Here is a 22,385-nt window from a genome sequence, read left to right as displayed (position 1 = left end):
CCTTTCTGCTGGTACATCTACTAAAAGGCTGAATTAAAGGACATGTAAAATAACTAAACAACTTGTAATGCAACTGCTGAAACTTCATTGTTGGTAACACCCAATTTCACCCGAACATCCCTTGGCACAAAAGATGTTAGTAACTAGAAAGAAATGCCAAGTTCAGTACTCAAAAGCTTTTCTATGTTACAGTAATCGTTTTGATTTATGTTAAATAGAACGATTTTGTCTACTGGAATCAACCATTTGTTTTTTTAATTTGGGGAGTGCGGAAACCAACAATGTCCAGAAATAACAGCAAGAACAAAATTTACCACTCAGCTCTATTCTCTTTATAAAAAATATCTGCTTATGCTTTTGTTTAATTTAGGACAAAAGAGTTGTTTAACCTCTCCAATTATTTAACTTTTGCAATAATACTGATAGTTTTTAGTCAACACTGATAAAAATTACTTGGCACTTTAAATCAGTTAAATAGCTTCAGGACAATGCAAATGAGTTTCACACATTCTATTTCATATATGAGCCCAAGGGCCAATGCAAGATCTTCCTACACGGGCAATGTTGAAGAGTTTATAATTGATCCCACACTCCAGATACAAGCTGCATAGGCACACACAGACATGTTACATGATACGCAAACGTTTTGCTTTGGGCATGCTTGCCAGGACCTAGCAATCCTTTGTAAACAATGCCAACTGCTTCCTAGAATGGCATACATTGGGACCAGGGTGTTCCCCTGCAAAAAAGAAGTGATCCCTCCTAGATATCACTTTTTACTGTATATTGAGCAGCAAATCAATACTGGAAAAGTCAAACAGAATGTTAGAAAAAGGAATTCAACTTTTTGCATAATCCCTTCAGAATGACTTACTGGAAAAAGGAGATGTTTTGGAAGTGTTTGCAAACCATCCTCTGATGTGTGGCACTGTAATGGAAGCAGTATTGTTGTTTTTTTAAAAAAAAATTAGTATGACTGTTACACTTGGTATTACTTCACCAGTACATTATATAGAAGTGGGGAGGCTTAGAGGGCAATATGAAAATCAGATTGGAAGCCAACATATTAAAAGAGTAGGATTTTTATTATAACTGTCTTACCAGGTTTGAGCTTTGACCAAAACTTGCATTTGTAAATACAACTGGTACGTTAAAAATACCTGGATGTCTTCCACTACTATATTTTATTTAAAAAAACATGGGTCGAATAAACTGCACAACAAACTTAAAGAGACAGCCTCAATTATACTATACCTTACCCCACTGCCACAATGAACAATTGTTCAAACTTAAATGAAGCATTGACAGCTTTTGTATTACATTAACTTTCAAGAGCAGTGTGCTTGGTGCATGTTTCCTGGTCCTGTCTATTGTGCTTCCTTTCAAAATAGGAGCAGCTATAGAAAACAGAAACTTGCCACAAATATTTTTAGTATGGCACCTCAACTACAACTCTTTGTACATGAGTCCCAGCCCCTCCATCCTATTTTCATCACTCTTGAATGAACAAGCAACCCATTTGAAATGGAATGCCTTTCCACGTGATCGGGAATCTTGAAATGCAACTCTTATCCTCCTGCTTGCTTTCAACTTCATTCCTAATGTTTGAGTAAGGCTATTCCCCAACATGCCAGCGTCTACTTTAAAAAAAACCAAAAAAAAAAAAAACCCTAGTATTTCTAGTCTGTCTGGAGGGAAACAAGCCAAAGGTCAGGGATAAGGCTAGCATTTTCCTTCCCCGAGAGTTCCTGGTTACTACATCCAAAAGACCGCACACCATGCACTAGTATACTGCTCAGGAACAATAAGCCAGAATTCCCTGCAATTCTGTTTTATAGTTTTGCGCAAATGTGGCCATCATTTACTAATATCTTAATGTCACAAGAAACTAAATTGAGAGAATTGCTGAAGTAATAAGTAATATTTCTTGCAGACCATAAGATTGTTTTTTATAGTTGCACATCTTCTGATACATGTTTCAAATTCAAACTGTGCTTTACATTTTTAAGTTCAGACATATTAAAGCCCAGAAGCACAGATGGCTGATGATGTTTTATTGCCCTTAGGCAGGTGTGTCTCTTTCTTCCAAAAAATGATGCAATATCAACTTTCCATGCGCAGAATATAGACGATAGTAATTCCAACTCCTTCTTAGTGGGATATGGATTCTTGTGAAAATAATCTGCAAGAAATCGTTTTTGAGCTTCATTTGAGCTATGTTGGAATGGCTTTGGATTTAACGCCAATATATGGAGATCCTCAAGTGAAAACTGTCCTTTAGTTTCAGCCTTATGATCTGTCTTTTGTCTTTTCAAAGGCATAAAATTCATGTCCTTTATTGGAAATTGGGCCATATCACTATTTACAATCAGGAATGGCTGGCTATCACTCCTTTGATTTCCTGCAGCAGCGTAAAGATGGTCAGATTGTTTCCTTTTGGCTGAAGAAGATGCTTCATGCTTCTCACCATTCACAGGCAGAGGCTCTTTTTTGACACTGAGTTCAAGCGGCAGCTTCACGGCTGATGTACTATCTTTTGGGGCACTTCGGCAACGGAGTAAATGCACAGCAATAGCAGTTAGAGTCATGTTGCCAGTGTATACACCACAGCAGTGGATGCACTTGAAACCAGGAGAGTTCAATATAGTATGTACAGTTGGCATGATGTGGTGCCTATCCTTCAAATGGATCTCATAGGCAGTTGTACTAGTAAAAGTACTATAACAAAAGGGGCAAGTTGACACCACCTTATTGTCCTTGTCCATTTCAGCCCCCTCATGTTGTAGTTTGATGTATAGAGGAATAAGGGTCCTTGAATTTACCCCAGCTAGGAGTGCTAGGTACACTTCTCTTTCACAAAGTTCTTCTTTTGCAGTTATACTGAAGTCAAAATGGGGAAACAAAAGGTCACCTTCAGAATCACTCTCAAGTTGAAATCCTTTGTCATCATAATTGGCATGTAGTTTCTTCTTTCCTTTATGTACAGCTCTAGTGTGGTCCACAAGGCATTTTAAGTCATGGAAAATATGTGTACAGAACAAGCAAGTTAGGCCATGTGTAAAAATATGTTTTATAAGCTCTGATTCAGATAAAAAACATTTACAAGAAAAACATCGGACAGTCTTATCTTTAAGCCACCTCAAAAAAGGTGCATAAGCTGCAACTTTGTCTATTTCACAGGCAACCTTTGCTGCACTGAATTTGTGAGCTACTTGCATGTGCACCTGATAGACATTTGACGGAAAAAGCTCACTGCAAACTGGGCATGTTTTCCATTGCTTAGCCTGTTTGAGGGCTAGGCTAATGGCAGTAGGAGACAGCTTCATCTTGGCGGAGACATCAGTGGAAGGAGTTGTTATAGCAGAAGACGGCACAGTAGCTGGAGCCTGAGAAGCTGGGGTAGATGGCATCAGATGAGCTGGCATCTGAGGTGGTGAAACAGTTGTAGCCCCACTACTAGGTGGACCAGGCAAAGCCACTGAAACAGACGCAAGGGTGTACGTGGGGATCCCATTAACTTGCTTTCCAGTTGGAATTAACTGTCTAAGTAATGGTCCTCCAGTGAGTAAAGGATTCTGAGAAACTCCTGGTCTGTTTGGCTGGTTCATAGGAAGAACTCCTGGTGCTATAGGCTGGTTAAACTGCAGAATCCCAGGTCTAACTGGTTGGTTTACTGGAAGAACACCTGGTGTGCCAGGATGATTAAACTGAAGAACACCTGGCGAAACTGTCTGGGTCACTGGAAGAACCCCTGCAGCACTGGACTTGTTCAAACTACCAACAGGCCGATTTACAGCAAGGATCCCTGGTGAAGAAGGCCCATTTATGGGCATAGTGGTTCTGTTCAGAGATCCAGCTGGCTGAGTACCCATGGGATTGCGAATTGTCCGCACTGACTGATTAACAGAAAGTAGACTAGGCCGGACAGAATGAGGATATGAAATGAGCCCCGGAGGAACTGCTCTACCTATCGCCCCTGCAGACTGGTTGAGACAGAAAACTCCCGGCCTTGCAGGCTGTTTTAGGGGGAACCGATGGGAAACAAAAACTTGTTGGGAAACTGCAGATGTATGATTTGGATCTCCTGGGTGGGATCCAGACATAAGTGCAAGACGTGATTGAGCAACTGAAGTTAAAGGTGAATTATGGGGAAGATTACAAGAGGCACTTGAAACACTCAGTGGTCCAACTGTGTTTTGAATTCCTTTTGTTGACATCATATTTGGATTCTGATGGAGTGGTGGGAGTGAAAGCGGAACACATGATGTGGAAGCACATGGCCCTGCTGAGCCAGGTGAAGCGGCCTTGGCTGTGGAAGGTTTAGGAGCAATATTGATCATCTGCAGTGACTTTGCATGACTTAATTTCTTTGGCTGTACCAAAATGTTAGGCCGCAGTAGGTTTTCCAGGTCTCTGTGGACTTCTGATGTCAAAATATGATATATTAAAGAATCTCGACTGTTTGCAAAAGCATTGCACTGTTTACAGTAGTGATCAATATAATTCTCTTCACTTTCATCAGTCCTCTCTTCAAAATATGTGCTCAATACGTTCTGGAAGTGGGTTACGAACACATGTTTCTTTGTATTGTAATACAGTGTGTCTGTAAACTGGCATTTCTGACATACAAAGTTTACTGCATCATTTCGGAACTGTCTCATGCCACCACTCACGCTATAGTTTTGTATTTTTTTCTTGGAATGAAACATCCGGAGATGTTTTCCCACTTTTTTGGAATGAGAAGCAAATGAACATTCTGGACAAGAGACAAGTACTTCTTGGTCCCTTTCATCTTCATGGCAACGATTCAAGTGATTTTTGAAAGAACAAAGATATTTTGATGAAAACTTGCACAGGCTACAGCAAAATGGATTTGTTCTGTATCTCTGCAAAACAAGTAAAAGACAACAACTGCTTCAGCAAACATTCACAAAATGCATGAAAGTACTAAAAGATACCACTGCCTTACTAACTAGAAAAGTTCCTCCAAGACTGTTCTTTATTAAATTGTTGAATGTATATCCTGCTTTTCAAAGTGAGGTCCAAGACCATTTAGATCTACTGGGACTAATAGATAAGGTTTTATAAAAAGCTACAGTTCTACATATTCACTTGCATGCGTTTCTAGAACAATAACCTAGCAAATGTTTCTAATGGTCTTGCTGTAGCAGTGGACAAAAGGAAACTGAGGAATTAAGTGGTAAGGATCCTATCTAGTGGTATAGAAGGTAGGTGGGGCTACCACCAAAACATTTATATAATGATCTATAAGGTTCCAAATTATGTACCGTACAGGCACACATGACCTATCTGCGAGTCACAAAAACCACACAGACAAACCAGCAATGCAACTGTTTCACATTTGTTTATACATATGCCTTCAAGCTGCAATCCAATGAATTTCAAAGGATTTTCTTAGGCAAGGAAAATCAGACTTCTTTCCTCTAGCAACACCTGGCACTGACATGAAGCCACCCATACACGTACTCTCCAGGGCTAGTCCTGCTTAACTTCCATGATCAATCAGGATATCTTGGAAGCTGTGCACCTGACTTCATGAAATTATCCCATAATTTTGTTTGCATAAAATCTTTCTTTTGCCAAATGACAAAGACATTTTGATTTAAGCAGACCTTTATAACACATATAATGCATTTTAAACTCAATTAAAAACATCCAAAAATTAAAAGATATATAAAATATTTAAATTTTTGGATGTTTTTAATTGAGTTTAAAATGCATTATATGATTTTAACTGTTTTTACATTATGCAGTACATGTTTATAACTTAAGGTTTTTGAAGACTGCTTTGACTACCGCTCTAGAAGACATATTAAAATAAACAAAGTACCGCAATGGATCAACTGCTCACAGCAAAAATGTTTCTTAAAGGTCCCAAAAGTATGCCCAACACTCTGGCTTCAAATAAGCAAGCTCTGTAAATAATAGATAACCTTTTGAAAGATAGTCTTCTGAAAATTATAGTGAATATACATACTCGTCTTTTAGTCACAGGCTCCAAATGAGACACATCACTCCATGAAGTGTTGTAGAAATATTTTTCTCCTGGATCAAAACGTTTCAGTGTCTAAGAAGAAACAGTCTTGTAAGAACAGCATATAATTGGGAAAATGCCATTTTATACAGTTAATTGAAATAATATTATTGTATTCATAAACACTGATTTCAAATCCAAATTATCATAGAAAAATGCCAATAACAAATCTTTTAAAACTGATGGGAAAAATGAAATCCTTAAAAACCTGCACCCTCTCAGAATTAAGGACTGTTTCCCCTCAAAGTAAAAAGGGATGCCCTGATTTACAAGAAGGCACCTTACCTTATGGGTCTTACAACAAAGGACAAAAATAGTGCAATTGCTTTCAATGGAAATAACAAAAACCTAGTTTAAAAATTGCAGGGCGGAAGGGAGTCAGAGGCATGGGGGAAGTGTGGCCCTCTAACTGTCAAGAACACAGAAGGCTACCTATTCTAAGTTTTATGAGATATAAAAGCAGTGAAATAAATGATCAAGATATTTCTCAAGTAAGATTCCTCAATGTTCCAAGAAGAACTGAGACTCAAGAGTGAACTGCACATACTGTCTTCGCTGTATCTGAAAGGTATGTTATTTACATATATTAAGATTTATAAAGTTCTAAGACCCATGTCCTTATTATACTGGGACTCAGTATCAATAAAGTACTGTGACAGATTTGTTTGCTTGTATTAAAAAATACATGACAATATAATACAACATCACAAATTCTAAATGTATGGTAAAAAAATGGACATTCATCAAATAACAGCTCTCCTTACCATAACTACTGCTATTATTATTATGTTTAATTATACCCTATTTTTTCTCTCAACAAGGAGACTCAAAACAGTTTACATTAAAAAAAAATACAATTTAAAATATACAAATATGCAAACATTAAAACAGGATTAAATATCATGGGTATTTTTTTAAATTCAATTTAAATTCATAAACACATATCCAAAATTAAAAACCACAGCACCCACTTATTTGATCTTAAAAACCTTCTTGATTAGCCTGCCTGAATAAAAATGTTTTAGCCTGCCGCTGGAAGGACAACAGGGAAGGAGCCATTCTGGCTTCCCTAGGTGAGGAGTTGGACAAACTTTTGGACACGAGGGCCTCATCGCGTGAAATTTGACAGACGGGTCGGGCCAGTGGCGGATGGATGGAGAGTGTTTGTGTGAACTAATTGAGAAAAAAAACCCAACAGATGGCTGTTCAGCCTTTGTAGTAGTAATAGTAGTAATATTAATAATAATAGGAGCAACGCCAGAAGCCATCCAGTCAACCCCTTATGTCATACAGGAAAGGAACAAAGCAACCCTGGCAGATGGCAATCCTGTCTCTGTAGTAATAGTAGTAGTAGTAATAAAAAGGTAAAGGTAAAGTTTTCCCCTGACATTAAGTCCAGTCGTTTCCGACTCTGGGGGTTGGTGCTCATCTCCATTTCTAAGCCGAAGAGCCGGCGTTGTCCGTAGACACCTCCAAGGTCATGTTGCCGGCATGACTGCATGGACCGCCATTACCTTCCTGCCGGAGCAGTACCTATTAATCTACTCACATTTGCATGTTTTCGAACTGCTAGGCTGGCAGAAGCTGGAGCTAACAGTGGGCACTCACTCCGCTCCCCGGGTTTGAACCTGGAACCTTTCGGTCTGCAGGTTCAACAGCTCAGCGCTTTAACACACTGAACCACCGGAGGCTCCTAGTAGCAATAGTAATAGGCACATCCAATTCAACTCCCTTCTGCTATGCAGGAAAAGCACATTCAAAGCACTCCCTAAACAATGGGAGGGAAATAGAGTTTTGGAAGCATAGAAGGTGAAGGGGAGGGGTCTGGATGGCAAGGAAAAGTGTGTGGGCAACAAGGGAGGCAGGGGAGAAAGAGCCTGTGTCCCAGCAGCTCCAAACTTTAATTTCCCTGTATTTCCTGGGAGGAGGAGGAAAGAGGAGGAGGCGGGAAGCAGCATGACACCACGGAGCCCCAGACTATCACTCGTGGAGCCCCAAGGGCTCCACAGAGCAGAGTTTGAAACCCCCTGAACTAAAGCATGTACCATCACAGTACATAATAGATTATCAAAAAGTATAGGAGCTGTTATTCAGTAACATCTGGGAACCCAAAATGGGTAAAAACTAAAAACACTAATCATTATGTAAAAATATAGTTGGGTTCCTCTGTATCCAGATTCTCCGTCCATGAATTCAATGGCTCTCTGAAGGCAACTATGAGGCTGATGTAGCCCTTGATTAAATTGAATGTGACATCCTTGCCCTAGCTACATTAGTTCACAATAGAGTGGTCTTATCACAGCAAGGCCAGCAGACTACCCTCTGCTATAGATTGTGCAGCCCACACTTACTTTCTCCTATTGTATTGCTGAAGATCAGGTAGTTTGTGGAAAAACATCACTGAAACAGTGATCCAGATTGAGGTTGCTCAAGAGAGGCAAGGAGAGGATACGTAACTCAATCATGCAAGAGGAAAGTATGGAAATCAGAAGCCTGCATGCTCAAAAATCTTCCCTCACCCTAGTACTGCATTGTGCTATTTTGAATGCCTGAAATCTTTCACAGCTGTGCTTCCTTCCAAGGAAACATATCTCAAAGGAATCTGTGGACTATATTCCTGGTGGGGAAATTTACAAATACTAAGTATATATGTGTCCATTTTATAGATTTTACAGAATCTTTTTACAAAACTCTCACACATACTCTTTTCTTAGTCAATCTAATGTTGGTGCTTCTTTGCCTTCCATTTTTACCTACTTCATTCTAGGCATTGTGGGTAATAAAGACACCCACTTACTGCATCCTCTCTTTTGGGTAGTGCTTCAATTCCACAAACACAGCTTGAATTACCACTTTACACCCCCAAATCCTGCAGTTAATGAGCTGGCTCGCACATAATGCAAAGCCAAACTCCAAGTTCTCTTCTTTCCTGACACATAGAATTACACCCATTTTTCTGTAGTCTGAGGCAAAATAAAGTCATCTGAAATGGGGAATTATGGAGAAGCAATTGGAGGTTTTTTGCATATCTTTTCAATGCATAATTCCTCAAAAAAATCAAAGATGCTATTAATAGAAAGATCACTACAGAGCGATTGCATTATAGTATTTTCCTGCATTTACAAATTCAAAATATGATTTCACAACAACAAAAACACTCAGTTAAATTGATTATATTTCTTTACGTGAATTAACTCCCGACAGCTATCAAGTCCAATATCCACAAGAATCCGCTTCACTTTCTTTCGAGCCTTTCTTATACAATCAAGATTCTGTACAGGAATCTGGAACATGTTGAATTCTGCCTATAAAAAAAGGAAACAACAGTGTAAGTACCATTTTCTTTTTAAAAAACTAAATCTGATTTTTGTGGCTTACGATTTTGACATGTTTAATGCTTATTTTAGCAATCATGGACACTATTTATACAGAGCGTCCATAAAGCCTCTTTATCATTTAAATGGTAAAGAGACTTTATGGAAACTCTGTATATTACTTTTACAGCCAATTCACACTATTTATGGCAGACTATGGAATTGTAAGCATTTGTAAGAAATTGTAATACAATAATTATACATTCAGAAAGAGAGCTGCACTGATGGCATTCATGGATAAGAATTGCGGGGACTTCCTAAATTGGCTGAACCTGTAGGTGGTTTTTATTACTATCAATCACAGTATCCTTCTAGGCTGCCTCGCTGGGATGGGACTTGAAGACAAGTGTTTTACAATGCCCCTTTTCCTTCCTGAACAGGTAAGCCCCGAAGATGATGCTAGATGATAGTTCAGCTTATTTACCATTAGCCCGTGGAATCCCCAAAGGCTCTATTTTATCGCCCATGCTATTCAACGCATGCATATGTGCTTTCAGGTCACTGGTGGGAATCAGAAGACACTATCTATCTATCTAAAAGTCAAAGTATGCAAGTCTGTCTGTACCACAAAGGCTCTTATTAGGTGACAGTCCAGTGGCCCTTTGTGATGTCACTGAATTGATTGCTGCTAAGTGAAAAACTGGCTGTTACTAGGCAAAGTGGTTGTCTGTGATGTCACTGGGAAAGAAAGGTGACATATCTAAGAGGGGAAAGGAGGAAGGAAGGAACCATGGAGACATTATAAGCACCTCTCAAAGCTGGAGAAGGGAAGGGGAGGAAATAAAAAGGAAGAAGGGAATGAGAAAGAAGAAACAAGAACAGGGGGGTCGTGGCACCTCCAAAGCCCGGCCATTGTCACTTCTGACACAATAACAAAAAACCTTTTGTCCAATTTAAGAATAAAGGATACTAGAGCAGAATGGAAAAACATTCTGTTCATGTGGTGGCCAACCCATTGTCTATGGAATGTGTCCTAGTAGAACATAAATCCAATTGCATTCTACCTCTGTCACTGTTCTATTTTTAATAGGAACCACAGCATTCACATTTGCTGGCATCTGCGAGGGGTCCCAGAATCAATCCCCTATGGATATCAAGCACCTACTGTACACACCCATCCTATCTAGGAGCCCCATCCTTCATTAACTTCCCAGTTCCATTTTACAATTATCCACACTGGCAAAATCATAATTTCCCATCATTCAATTTTGATACATGACCTTGGGTAGATTAACTGGAATTTTATAAATTTCCATTCATTTCATCATGGGCTATCACCTGTGGCTGAATATGATTGTCTTCCAAGTGTAGACTTGGCGGTGGGTTCCCAAATGACTGCAGAGACCTATTCTGCATCTGCATGGTCTTTTGCAGTGAGGACATAAATTTCCAGATAGAAGGCGGTCCCGACAAGGGTTTGCTTTATGAGCCTTCCTCTTGACATATTTGTTTCTCCCTCTATTTCTATTATAGCTATTTCTATTACATTTCTATGACACCTCCCCTTACTTGCCATTTTCTAAGATAAATGGTTCAAAACATTACAAACTGTGCTCATAGGCAGTTTTCTCCTAGCCTTTGGCCATTTTGGTCACCCTGTTTAGCATGTTTTCAATCTTTCTTTTTAAATGTGATGACCACAATTGTACACAGTATTCCAATGGTGGCCAGAGCATGGATTCATATGCAATAATAGCATTATGCTGTGTTCCATCTTGGAATTTGTCTTTTTTACAGCAGCCACACATTGGGTTGAGAGTTATCCAGAGGTAACAACTATAATCCCGCAGATCTCTTGGTCAGCTACTGCCAGATCATATCATATTAGAGTACTAGCGTATCTACCTGGCGTTGCCCAAGTGTCTCATTCCTGTATTGTTTTATTACTATTTATAGCATTTATATTTTGCCCTTCTCACCCCGAAGGGGACTCAGGGCACATCACAGAAAAAATACATGGCAAGCATTCAATGCCGTTAGACATACAGGACAGACAACTATTTCCAACTTCGGAATCCTGGAGGTTGTGTTCAATTCCTGCCACAGGGGGCGCTGTCACTCCATCTGCTATGATGACACGCCCTTGATCACAAACTTTTCCTCATGTTCTTTGATCGCAGCATTTCTGGTATTTCCTTTTTTATGGTGCTGTAAAATACCTCCCCGCTTAAGCGATGCCTGGTTTCTCTACGCACAGCTGTTTTCAAACTGCTTAGGTGGACAGTGAGCTGGGCTGAAGGTTGGATGCTCACCCCAACCCAGGCTTCAAACTGCCAACCTTTCGGTCAGTAGAGATCTACTGCTGCTGGTAATTAGGCAGCTGTGCTAAAGCCCTGCCCTTCTTTTTCTTCTCCCCCATACTTTTTCCCACTTCCTTCCTCCGCCCCCCTTCCTTCTCTTTTCCCTTCCTTTTACCATTCCTTCCTTTCCTTTCCCTGCCGTTCTCCCTCCTCTAACTCTGAGTGGATCTCATAATGTTGTGGTGGGATGCTGAAATAATTTATAGTTTCTAAATCATGACCTCCCTGAACTGTTGCAAGATGGATAGCAAGTGTCCCAGAAGCAAGCAAAAATACAGTAGTTTTTATAGCAAAAACATGCTTCAGCCTGTCTATTAGCAGAGTCCAACTGCCAGCATCTGACCTTATCTACACACTGTTTAATAAACTCATGGATCTAGGTGTTCACCCAAAATATCTGGAGGCTTTAGTCTCCACGGTTGCAATACATACAAATTTACAATTAGGATACACAGATCCTCATTGAGACCTGTCTTTGCAAACAATCAGAGTAATCAAATAGTCATATACAGAATAGGTAGATACTCATGACTGAGTCACACAGGAGAGAGAAAGATGGATTCTTTAATCCTCCTTATATAGCCACCTGCTGATAGGTCATCAGTTAAGGACACTGGCTGATGCAACCCTTTTGCAATATACCTCATATGGTTATGACTCAGCCATTACCACAACCCCATCATGACATTCACTGTCATTACCCAGGTGCTAACAATATCTCACACGTTCATCAAACAGTATTTTCTCTATGACTAGAAATGCTGTGCCATTTCTATCTAACAAATGTTTCTATTACAACATGGTTCCCTTTGTGGCTCTCTCCTTCCTTCCTTCTTCCCTTCCCCTCATACACGTCACCTTTTCTAGTGACATCAGAGGACAACTTTGCCTAGCAACAGCCAATCCTTCACTTAGCAAATGCCTATCTAGTGACATCACAAAGGATCACTGGATTGTCACCTAGCAACAGCATTTGTATGACAGAAAGGCAGACATTGTTGCCTGTTATATAACCAGATATGTGAAGGTGGTATTTTTGCCTCACTATGGCCATCTTTACATTTCTTTTCATTTTAAAGCCAGTTTTTCCAATGTAGAGAAATCTTTTGTAACACTTTACAATTTTTTTTGTTCTCATCACTTTAAATCAATTAACTGATTTCAAACTTGGCACTTCATTATATATCCCTAACTCCAGGTTTTGCATAAGGTGATTCTGAATACTTCAATCTGGGTAGATATGCATATTTTTCATTTTCTATTGAACTCTGTTTTTATTATCCCATATTTCCTCATGTATCTCTACATTGTTAAAGGATTTGTTAGGAGACCATACATTCCTTTAATAAAATCTTACATATTTTCTTCTCTGTTTGATATATTAATTGCATTATATTCAATTTTCTATATTTTCATTTATTACTTTGTTATTGCTTTCACTGTAATTGTTGTTGTTATTATTATTATTGTTGTTATTATCATCATCTGGCATTTCTCCCACAAGTGGAACTCAGATTAGCAAAAAAATGGCTAAAAAACAGAAATTACATTATTACAGAAATACACATCATTATCCTCTCAACCAAGTAAACAATAAACAACTACACCGCAGTCTGGTAATGATGATGATGGTTATTTTAGCACATTATATCTTGCCCCACTGTTTTGTAAAATCACAGTTGTAAATTTACATGCAGTATTTACAATGGGCTCTGGAGAAAATACTTTAGCTGTACTTCATAAAAAAAGGAAATCAGCCTGTTTAGCAAATCTTGGAAATGCCCATTTATTATCAGTAGTTTTTTTTTATACCTATCTTATATAAACATATATCTTTCTCGGGAGAAAGGGGTCACAGGTGGAAAAGGTTTAAGAAGCCCTGGACTAAACCACCTAACCCACCTAACCTTGTTCTGTCTGTTCCAAGTAAGCAGACATCTTTTTCCTCTTTGTTACCAAAGCTTCTTTAAAATAAAAAAGTCAAAACTTTCAGCCTGATGTCCACAGGGAAGCAAAAGGCTGGGACCAAAAATGTCAGCATATTTTTATCTTAAAGCTCTTCCAGTCAGTATCAAAGCCTTTAGAGATGCATTTTAGATGTGTACAATGAGGGAAAAGTACGAAATCTGGGAAAATACTAACTAATTGTGTATTCCTGCATGGCAGGGGGTTGAACTGGGTGGCCCTTGTGGTTCCTCCCAACTCTATGATTCCAAGTTTCAGTGGTACCTCGACAAAGATGGCATAACTTTCTGAGAGATCCCAGGTGAGCCAGATTTCACCACAGAGCCTGAGGTTTCCCATTCAGCCAAAGATTACGCTGATAGCTTTTCACATACAAAGCATATTGTGAAATACCACCCAATGCAGTAGTGGCCTAAACATAAATCAAAGAACACAAAGGGCACTGCAGACTGATTCAACCGGAAAAATCAGCAGTAGCAGAACCCATGATAAACCAAGCTGGGCACAGAATATTATTTGAGAACACAGAAATTCTGGACCACTTTGACAACCACTATGTCCAACTACACAGAGAAGCCATTGAAATTCAAAAGCAAACAGACCATTTCAGCAGAAAGGAAGAAACCATGAAAATGAACCAATTTTGACTATCGGTATTGAAAAACACCAGAATCAAGACAGTTACTAAAGACCACCACACAGACATAAGATGGCTCCAGGCAGCAAGCAATCATGGATACGTGAACATAACCTAGATAAAGGATGTCTCTAGGCAGTAAACAATTCAAAGGGAACAAAGGCCAGGATACTTCTAGACAGATGCCTTACTCACATGTTAATGGGTGGATCCAACTCAACACACACAAAAAATCTAGTTTGCTAATTGCAGCCTTCACACCGGGTTAACAGACATTGGTCCTTTCTCCCACCCTGGACATTCTACAGATATATAAACTCCACTTGCTTGACTACCATCAGATCATCTGAAGATGCCAGCCACAGATCCGTGTAATTATAGATCTTCTACAAAACTTGGAAAATTTCTAGAGAAGACTACAGTAACTGATGTATCAGATTTTTTAAAGACTGTTCTAGTTTCTTAAGATTTCTATTAAAACACTGTTGACAGATACATACACTAGAAAGGTGAAAAGGTTAATACAACAAAGGTGACCCAGCACAGAGAGCTTGATAGCCTCACTACGATGGACTAAAAACCACTGCCTGCCTCAAATAACCTTAACATTGATACTTCTTTGTTCTGTCTTCTTGATGATCATGAGTTATCATGATGATCGAGTCTATTTATGCCGATGACAATATCTATGGAATTAGTATAGGCCAACCATCAAAAAATGTTCTACAGCCAGCTTACAGAAGAACACATACCACCACTAAAAGGAAGTCATTTATTTGCCTTAGGAGGAGATTATGGTACTTTGCATAACTGAAGTCCCATAATCTCTGGTCATCATACACTCAACTGTATGATGACTAGAGATTATGGGACTTTAGTTATGCAAAGTACCATAATCCAAGACCATGGTTATTTTGGATTAAATTCAACTATTCATGGTATCAATCCCTGAAGGGCTTTCCCATTTGTGGATCATGCCATGGCTTCAGATCCAGGACCCCTGGAGAAACCAAAATCTGTGATGCTCAAGTCCCATTATGGTAGACTCTCAGTTAACCAAAACTCTGGCAACTGGCAAAATATATATATATATATATATATATATCTCAAAGAAATAAAAGTGTATTCACAAAGCTGTTTTGATAATACAGTAAAAGTTTGCCTTTGTCTTCATCTTGTTTTAATGACTGTATTTCAATATAAATATCAAGTCAAAACAGAATTTATGGTATAGTGTAAGGTGAAATATTACTTAAGCCTATTTTTATAGTAACTCTCAAGCAACCAAATTACATACATCCCAATAGATGCTGGTTAACTGAGAGTTTACTGTACACACAATGGCATAGTAAATGGTGTCCCTTTTATAAATTGGCAAAATCCAGGTGTTGTGTTTGGGTGTGTTTTTAAAGCCCTGGATGTTTGAATCCGCAGATACAGAGGGCCGGCTGTATGAGAAACCATTGAAAATGGATGGATTGGTTTTATGGCAAAACTAACTATAAAACTATGTAACAATTTTTTTTTAAAGAATTCTGTTCCTTAGAATCATAGAGCTGGAAGAGACCTCGTGGGCTATCTAGTCCAACCCCCTGCCAAGCAGCAGGAAATCGCATTCAAAGCACTCCAACAGATGACTAGTAGCAATGACTTCCATACCTTGAAAGTCCTTGTTATACTCTAGAAACTAGGTGTTTGTGGCTGCCATAAGCCATTCTGAATTGCTTGAGATTTGATGAAATATTCATTGAAAAACGATCACAAAATGTGCTGCAGGATGTCTTGCCAAAACAATTTTTTTGCAATTTAATTGTTGCATTGCTTAATTATAGTTTTTAAATGATTGAATTGTTATGTTTTTAAATGTTTTATTAGGTTATGCATGCATGTATTTATTTGTTGGCACTGAATACTTGCCTTTTATGACGTTACCCGCTCCAAGTCCCCTATGGGGAGATGCAGCGGGATAAAAATAAAGACAGGAAGAGGAGGATAACAATGATGACTTTATTTGTAACCTGCCCTATCTCCCAGAAAGGACTCAAGGCGGTTTCCATCAAAAGTGGCATTCAATGGCATATAAAACAGACAACAACCAATAATCAACAGAATAAATAAAACAATATCAATATAGGGTTGCTGTGAGTTTCCTTGATGTTTCACCTGCATCTATGGCAGGCATCCTCAGAGGTTGTGAGGTCTACTGGAAACTAGGCAAGTGGGGTTTATATAATTGTGGAATGTTCAGGGTGGGAGAAAGAACTCTTGTTTGAGGCAGGTGTGAATGTTTCAACTGGCCACCTTGATTAGCACTGAATAGCCTTTGAGCTTCAAAGCCTGGCTGCTTCCTGCCGGGGAATTCCTTTGTTAGGAGGTGTTAGCTGGCGCTGATAGTTTCCTGTCTGGAATTCCCCTTTTTTAGTGTTGCTCTTTATTAACTGTCCTGACTTTAGAGTTTTTTAATACTGGTAGCCAGATTTTGTTCATTTTCATGGTTTCCTCTTTTCTGTTGTCTACATGCTTGTGAATTTCAATTTTCATGTAGTCTGACATTGTGGTTATTAGAGTGGTCCAGCATTTCTGTGTTCTCAATTAATATATGTCCAGGTTGGTTTATCAAGTGCTCTGCTATGACTGACTTCTATGGTTGAGTTAGTCTGCAATGCCTTGACTAGTTTCCAACATACCTCACAACTTCTGAGGATGCATGCCATAAATGCCAAATGCCAGGAGAGAGTGCCTCTGGAACATGTCCATACAGCCCGGAAAACTCACAGCAACCCAGTAATTCCATCCTTGAAAGCCTTCAACAACACACTGAACATTAATATAAACTTATAATAACTAATAATAACCAAAATGTAAAAACATAAACATAATATATCACATTACACACATCTATCTACCTATACACATAATAAAAGTGAAAATCTGTATGAGGCACAGGTATCTACTCACACAGCCAGCCTCCGGCCTCCACAAACAGGCTATAATTCCCAGTGCTGAGGAGTCACCAAGTCACTCCCTCCCAGGACATTGCAGGTTACAGCGAGCACATCCCAGTGATCCTTTTTCTTTCTATTTGCATGACCCCACCCACTGCCTCTCCCTTAAGCCTTTCCTATGGCACACAGCAAACAGAGGAATTGATCAGCAACTTGAACATATTTGAAAGGTTTGGGGAGAATTCACGATGATTGTTGTAGGGACTGGAATGTATAGTTCACCTGCAATCTAAGAACACTCTGAAACCCACCAACAATGCACCTGGAACTAACTTGGCACACAGACATGGCAGGGTTTGGGGGTGGTTCACCTTAGCATCCAGGACCTAATAGTCCACCCATAGTCAGAGAACACGGAACCCATCTGATGATGGATCTCAACCAAACATGGCACAGACCCAACATGGCCAACTGGGAATACTGATGGACTTTGGATGTGACTGACCTTGAACTCTGGGAGTTATAGTTCACCTGTATTCCGTGAACCCTTTGAACCCCACCAACAATGGACCCGGAACGAATTTGGCACACAGACCCAACACTGCCAACTCTGAATACTGGTGGACTTTGGGGTAATTGACCTTGGCATCAGAGTGTTAATAGTTCACCCTTATCCACAGAGCACTGAACGCAGCCAATGTTGGATCTGGACACTTGGCACACAGACCCAACATTGCCAACTTTGTATACTGGTGGGGTGTGAGGTGATAGGCACATGGTTTTGGGGAATTGCAGTTCACCCACATCCTTATGCATTTTCTAATGGGAACACAAGAAATACAGTAGAGTCTCACTTATCCAACATAAACGGGCCGGCAGAATGTTGGATAAGTGAATATGTTGGATAATAAGAAGGGATTGAGGAAACGCCTATTAAACATCAAATTAGGTTATGATTTTACAAATTAAGCACCAAAACATCATGTTATACAACAAATTTGACAGAAAAAGTAGTTCAATATGCAGTAATGCTATGTAGTAATTACTGTATTTACGAATTTAGCACCAAAATATCAAGATGTATTGACTACAAAAATGCGTTGGATAATCCAGAACGTTGGATTAGTGAGTGTTGGATAAGTGAGACTCTACTGTACTGTACTGGCTTCTTTCTAATAAATAGTGTTACAAATTACCAAATTGACATGATTTAACACCCCAAAACAAACAATGCCTTTTTCAAATAACCCGGGCCCCGCTGGGTCCCCAGGGTAGCTTAATAATAAAGTTTATTATTATTTAATAAACATTCCATATTTTTACGATAGAACCCATTAGGAAATGGCACTGATAACCCAGGAACAGAAATGGTGTATCTTCCACAGATGGCCATCCAGCCTCTGTTTATGTGTTTCCAAGAAAGGAGCATCCACAACCATTGTCTCAGAACGCTGAATCCTGTTCCAAAAGTCCCAATTCTAGCGTTCCTAAGTTTTCCCCGCCCTGGTGTCGGGAGAATTTGGCGAGTGAGAAAAATTAGAGAGTGGGAGGGCTTAGACCAAGCATGGGCAAATTTGAGTCCAAGTGTTTTGGACTTGCAACTCCCGCCATTCCTAACAGCCTCAGGCCCTTTCCTTTCAGCTTAAGCGGCTGAGGGGGGAAAGGAAAGGGCCTGAGGCTGTTAGGAATGGCGGGAGTTGCAAGTGCAAAACACTTGGAAGGAGGGCCCAAGTTTGCCCCATGCCCTGGCTTAAGACCTACCTGCCTTCCCGCGCTTGGCGCGCTCTCCAAAGAGAAAGCAAAGAGAAAAGAGGGAGGGGAGGCGCGCGCGAGGCCAGCTGGACTCCGCCCAGAAGCAACAGCAGCAGCAGCAGCGCGCGGAGAGAAAGGGCGAGGGGCGCGCGCGCGCTCCCTCCCTCACTCGCTCATTCTTTGCTTGCAGAGCCTGGCTTCTGTTTAGGAGACTTGCACTTACCTGCCCCGGCCGCAGGGGGCGCGCGCACTCTCCCGCGCTCTTTCTCTGGCGCCGCCCTCAGGGGCGCGCGCGCCTGGTTGCTGCTGCAGCTGCTGCTGCAGCCGCCTTGTCTTCTTCCTCCTCCTCCTCCTCCTCCTCCTCCTCCTCCTCCTCCTCCTCTTCCTCTTGTCTGGTGTTCACTCGCTCAGCAGCCGGCCCGGCTCCACCTTTTCGCCCTGCAGGCCCAGCGCTGAGGGCCTCCGAGCTCCGAGCATCCCCCACTTGGCCCTGCTCTCGCGCCGAGGCGACGGCGGACCGCACGAGCCCCTGCTCCCTGCTCCTCCCTCCTTCTTTCCTTCCTTCCAGTGAGAAAGAGAAAATGGCGCTCGATTTGTCCCAGGAAGTGACGTCCCGCCTAATTTGCATCCCAGCCTGTGAACCAATGAGGAGAGGCTAAGGTGCAGGGCTCCCATTGGCTCCCTCCATCAGCACCAGCTCCTCAGAGAGGCTGGGGTTCCCAGTGCAGCCGCTGGGGAGCGCTCCAGGAGGGCCACTCAACCTGGGCCACTCACCTGCCCTCCTCTGGGGCCTGGGCACCTCTTCCACCAACCCAAAGTTGGCAGCTCCCACGTGACTTTGTGTTGTGACGTCACTGCAGAGGGGGGTGGGCCTTGCCTGCATCATCCCATGTGATGCAGTCATGTGGCCATGCAGCTCTCTGGCTGGTTTGCATACAATGTTGAGGGAGCCTTGTTTGCATCAGCAGGCCTCTTGAAAGCCTCCTGTTCAACCTCCAGTCAGTGGAACCCATCCAAGTCATCAAATTGAGTCTCCCATTGGAGAAAAGAGCCACCAAGTCATTTAAGAAAGACTGTTGCAAAGTTGGCATCAAACCCAGAGGGCTCTTCTTTGGGTAAACCATTCTTTCCATCTAGAACAGTGGTCCCCAGGTGTTGTGGCCTACAACTCCCACAATTCCCAACAGCTAATAAACTGGCGGGGATTTCTGGAAGTTGAAGTCCAAAACACTTGAACGACCAAAGGTTGGGAACCACTCATCTAGAAGAGCGAGTTTGTTTTCACAGAGTCAAAAAAATATGTTGAAACTGTGGAGGTGATGCAGATATTTGACCTGAACGGGATCTTGTTAACAGCTTGTTTATTTTAACTTCTTTTGTACCACGGGTTGTATGTTGTATGTATGTCTATGTGTTAAATGTTTTGCTACGGCCGATGGGCTAATCAATAAAACGTGATTTGTGGCTCAGACAATGTTGAAATGGCTGGTTCTTCTTCAAAATAACAATCCCATCATTTGAAGTCTTCAAATCATCCGGAAGTCAATTAAGAAAGACTAACAAAGTTGGCATCAAACCTAGAGGGCTCTTCTTTGGGTAAACCATTACAGTAGAGTATCACTTATCCAACATTCTGGATTATCCAATGCATTTTTTGTAGTCAATGTTTTCAATACATCGTGATATTTTGGTGCTAAATTCATAAATACAGTAATTACTACATAGCATTACTGTGTATTGAACTACTTTTTCTGTCAAATTTGTTGTGTAACATGTTTTGGTGCTTAATTTGTAAAATCATAACCTACTTTGATGTTTAATAGGCTTTTCCTTAATCCCTCCTTATTATCCAACATATTCACTTATCCAACATTCTGCCAACCCATTTATGTTGGATAAGTGAGACTCTACTGTATTTCCATCTAGTCCAGTGGTTCTCAACCTGTGGGTCCCCAGGTATTTTGGCCTACAACTCCCAGAAATCCCAGCCAGTTCACCAGCTGTTAGGATTTCTGGGCGTTGAAGGTCAAAACATCTGAGGACCCACAGGTTGAGGACCACTGATCTAGAAGATCAAGTTTGTCTTGAAAGAGTAAAAAAAATAAGGTTGAAATGGCTGGTTCCTCTTGAAAATAACAATCCTATTATTTGAAGTCTTCAGATCATCCGGAAGTGTTTTGGAATTGGGTTCCTCCATTTGTCCCACGGTGGTGTGAAACTGAACCAAAGTTATGCATCTAGCTAAAGGAAAGCAGGACCTAGAATCATAGAATAGTAGAGTTAGAAGAGACCTCATGGGCCATCCAGTCAATGAGTAGGAAACTGGGTTTTTTGTGGTCTTCCTAAAGAACAATCCAAAAACTGGACAACTCTTAACAACTACCATGTCAGACTACACCAGTGGTTCTCAATCTGGGATCCCCAGATGTTTTTGGCCTACAACTTCCAGAAATCTGTCGGTTTACCAGCTGTTGGGATTTGTGGGAGTTGAAGGCCAAAAACATCTGGAGATCCCAGGTTGAGAACCACTGGACTACACAGAGAAGCCATTGAAATCCACAAGCATGTGGACAATTTCAATAGAAAGGACAAAACCATGAAAATGAACAGAATCTGGCTACCTGTATTTAAAAAAAACTAAAATCAGGACAGTAAAGAAAGAACAACATTCAAAAAAGCAGGGGAAATCCAGACAAGAATAAATCAGGGCCAGACAACATCTTCCAACAAAGGATTCCCCCAGGAAGCAGCCAGGTCTTGAAATTGCAAGGCCATTAAAAGCTAATCAGGATGAAAAATTTTGAACATTCACATGTGCTTCAAGAAACAAGAGTTCTTTCTCCTCCCCTGGACATTCCACAGATATATAAACCTCACTTACTTAGTTTCCAATAGACCCCTCAACCTCTGAGGATACCTGCCATAGATGTCGGCGAAACAACAGAAGAGAATCCTTCTGGAACATGGCCGTACAGCCCGGAAAACTCACAGCAACCCAATCCAAAAACTAAACATTTTCTTAAATAAATAGGGCAAATCAACCAATTTAGATGTAACCTCCAGTGTCATTTCTGGTCACAAAACAAATATATAAAAATGGGGAGGCCATTGTGATGTTCCTTCAAGTTGACTCTGACTTCATAGTGACCCTCTTCAAAGATTTTCTTGGCAAGACTAATTCAGGGGAGATTTGCTATTACATTTTTGTGAAAATACGAATCCCTCAAGGTCACTCAGCATCAATTCCTGAATTCTCATTTTGGACTTCAACTCCCACAATTCCTAACATCTGGTAGGTTGTTAGGAATTGTGGGAGTTGAAGTCCAAAACACCTGGCGGGCTGAAGTTTGCCCATGC

General features: G+C 40.6%; 1 protein-coding gene across 3 annotated transcripts; it reads right to left on the bottom strand.

The window, feature by feature from the left end:
- Window positions 1–1,066: 1,066 nt before the first annotated feature.
- adnp2 (ADNP homeobox 2) lies at window positions 1,067–19,600 on the bottom strand. 3 transcript variants are annotated; one of them, XM_062980630.1, is made up of 5 exons: window positions 19,252–19,600; window positions 17,019–17,135; window positions 9,241–9,360; window positions 5,999–6,088; window positions 1,067–4,886 (listed from the first exon to the last, which is right to left on the bottom strand). In XM_062980630.1, the coding sequence occupies exons 2-5, from the start codon at window positions 17,043–17,045 to the stop codon at window positions 1,950–1,952; spliced, it is 3,174 nt and encodes a 1,057-aa protein (XP_062836700.1). In that variant the 5' UTR covers window positions 17,046–17,135; window positions 19,252–19,600; the 3' UTR covers window positions 1,067–1,949. The 3 variants fall into 3 exon arrangements, with proteins under 3 accessions (XP_062836700.1, XP_008106982.1, XP_062836701.1); XM_008108775.3 differs by lacking the exon at window positions 17,019–17,135; XM_062980631.1 differs by lacking the exons at window positions 17,019–17,135; window positions 19,252–19,600 and adding an exon at window positions 9,854–14,923.
- Window positions 19,601–22,385: the final 2,785 nt, after the last annotated feature.

The sequence above is a fragment of the Anolis carolinensis genome, chromosome 4 (assembly GCF_035594765.1).
Source record: "Anolis carolinensis isolate JA03-04 chromosome 4, rAnoCar3.1.pri, whole genome shotgun sequence".
NCBI classification, from domain to species: domain Eukaryota; kingdom Metazoa; phylum Chordata; class Lepidosauria; order Squamata; family Dactyloidae; genus Anolis; species Anolis carolinensis.
This window is presented reverse-complemented; position numbering and strand designations above follow the sequence as displayed.

What these genes read in the sequence shown, in the direction of transcription:
- adnp2 (XM_062980630.1), bottom strand. Translation starts at nt 17,045, where the DNA reads ATGGCATGCATCCTCAGAAGTTGTGAG. An exon ending in GCATCCTCAGAAGTTGTGAG is followed by an intron (nt 9,361 to 17,018) that starts GTATGTTGGAAA and finishes CTTTTTTTATAG; the next exon opens with GCAGAATTCAACATGTTCCA. An exon ending in AGCCTGTGACTAAAAGACGA is followed by an intron (nt 4,887 to 5,998) that starts GTATGTATATTC and finishes CTTGTTTTGCAG; the next exon opens with AGATACAGAACAAATCCATT.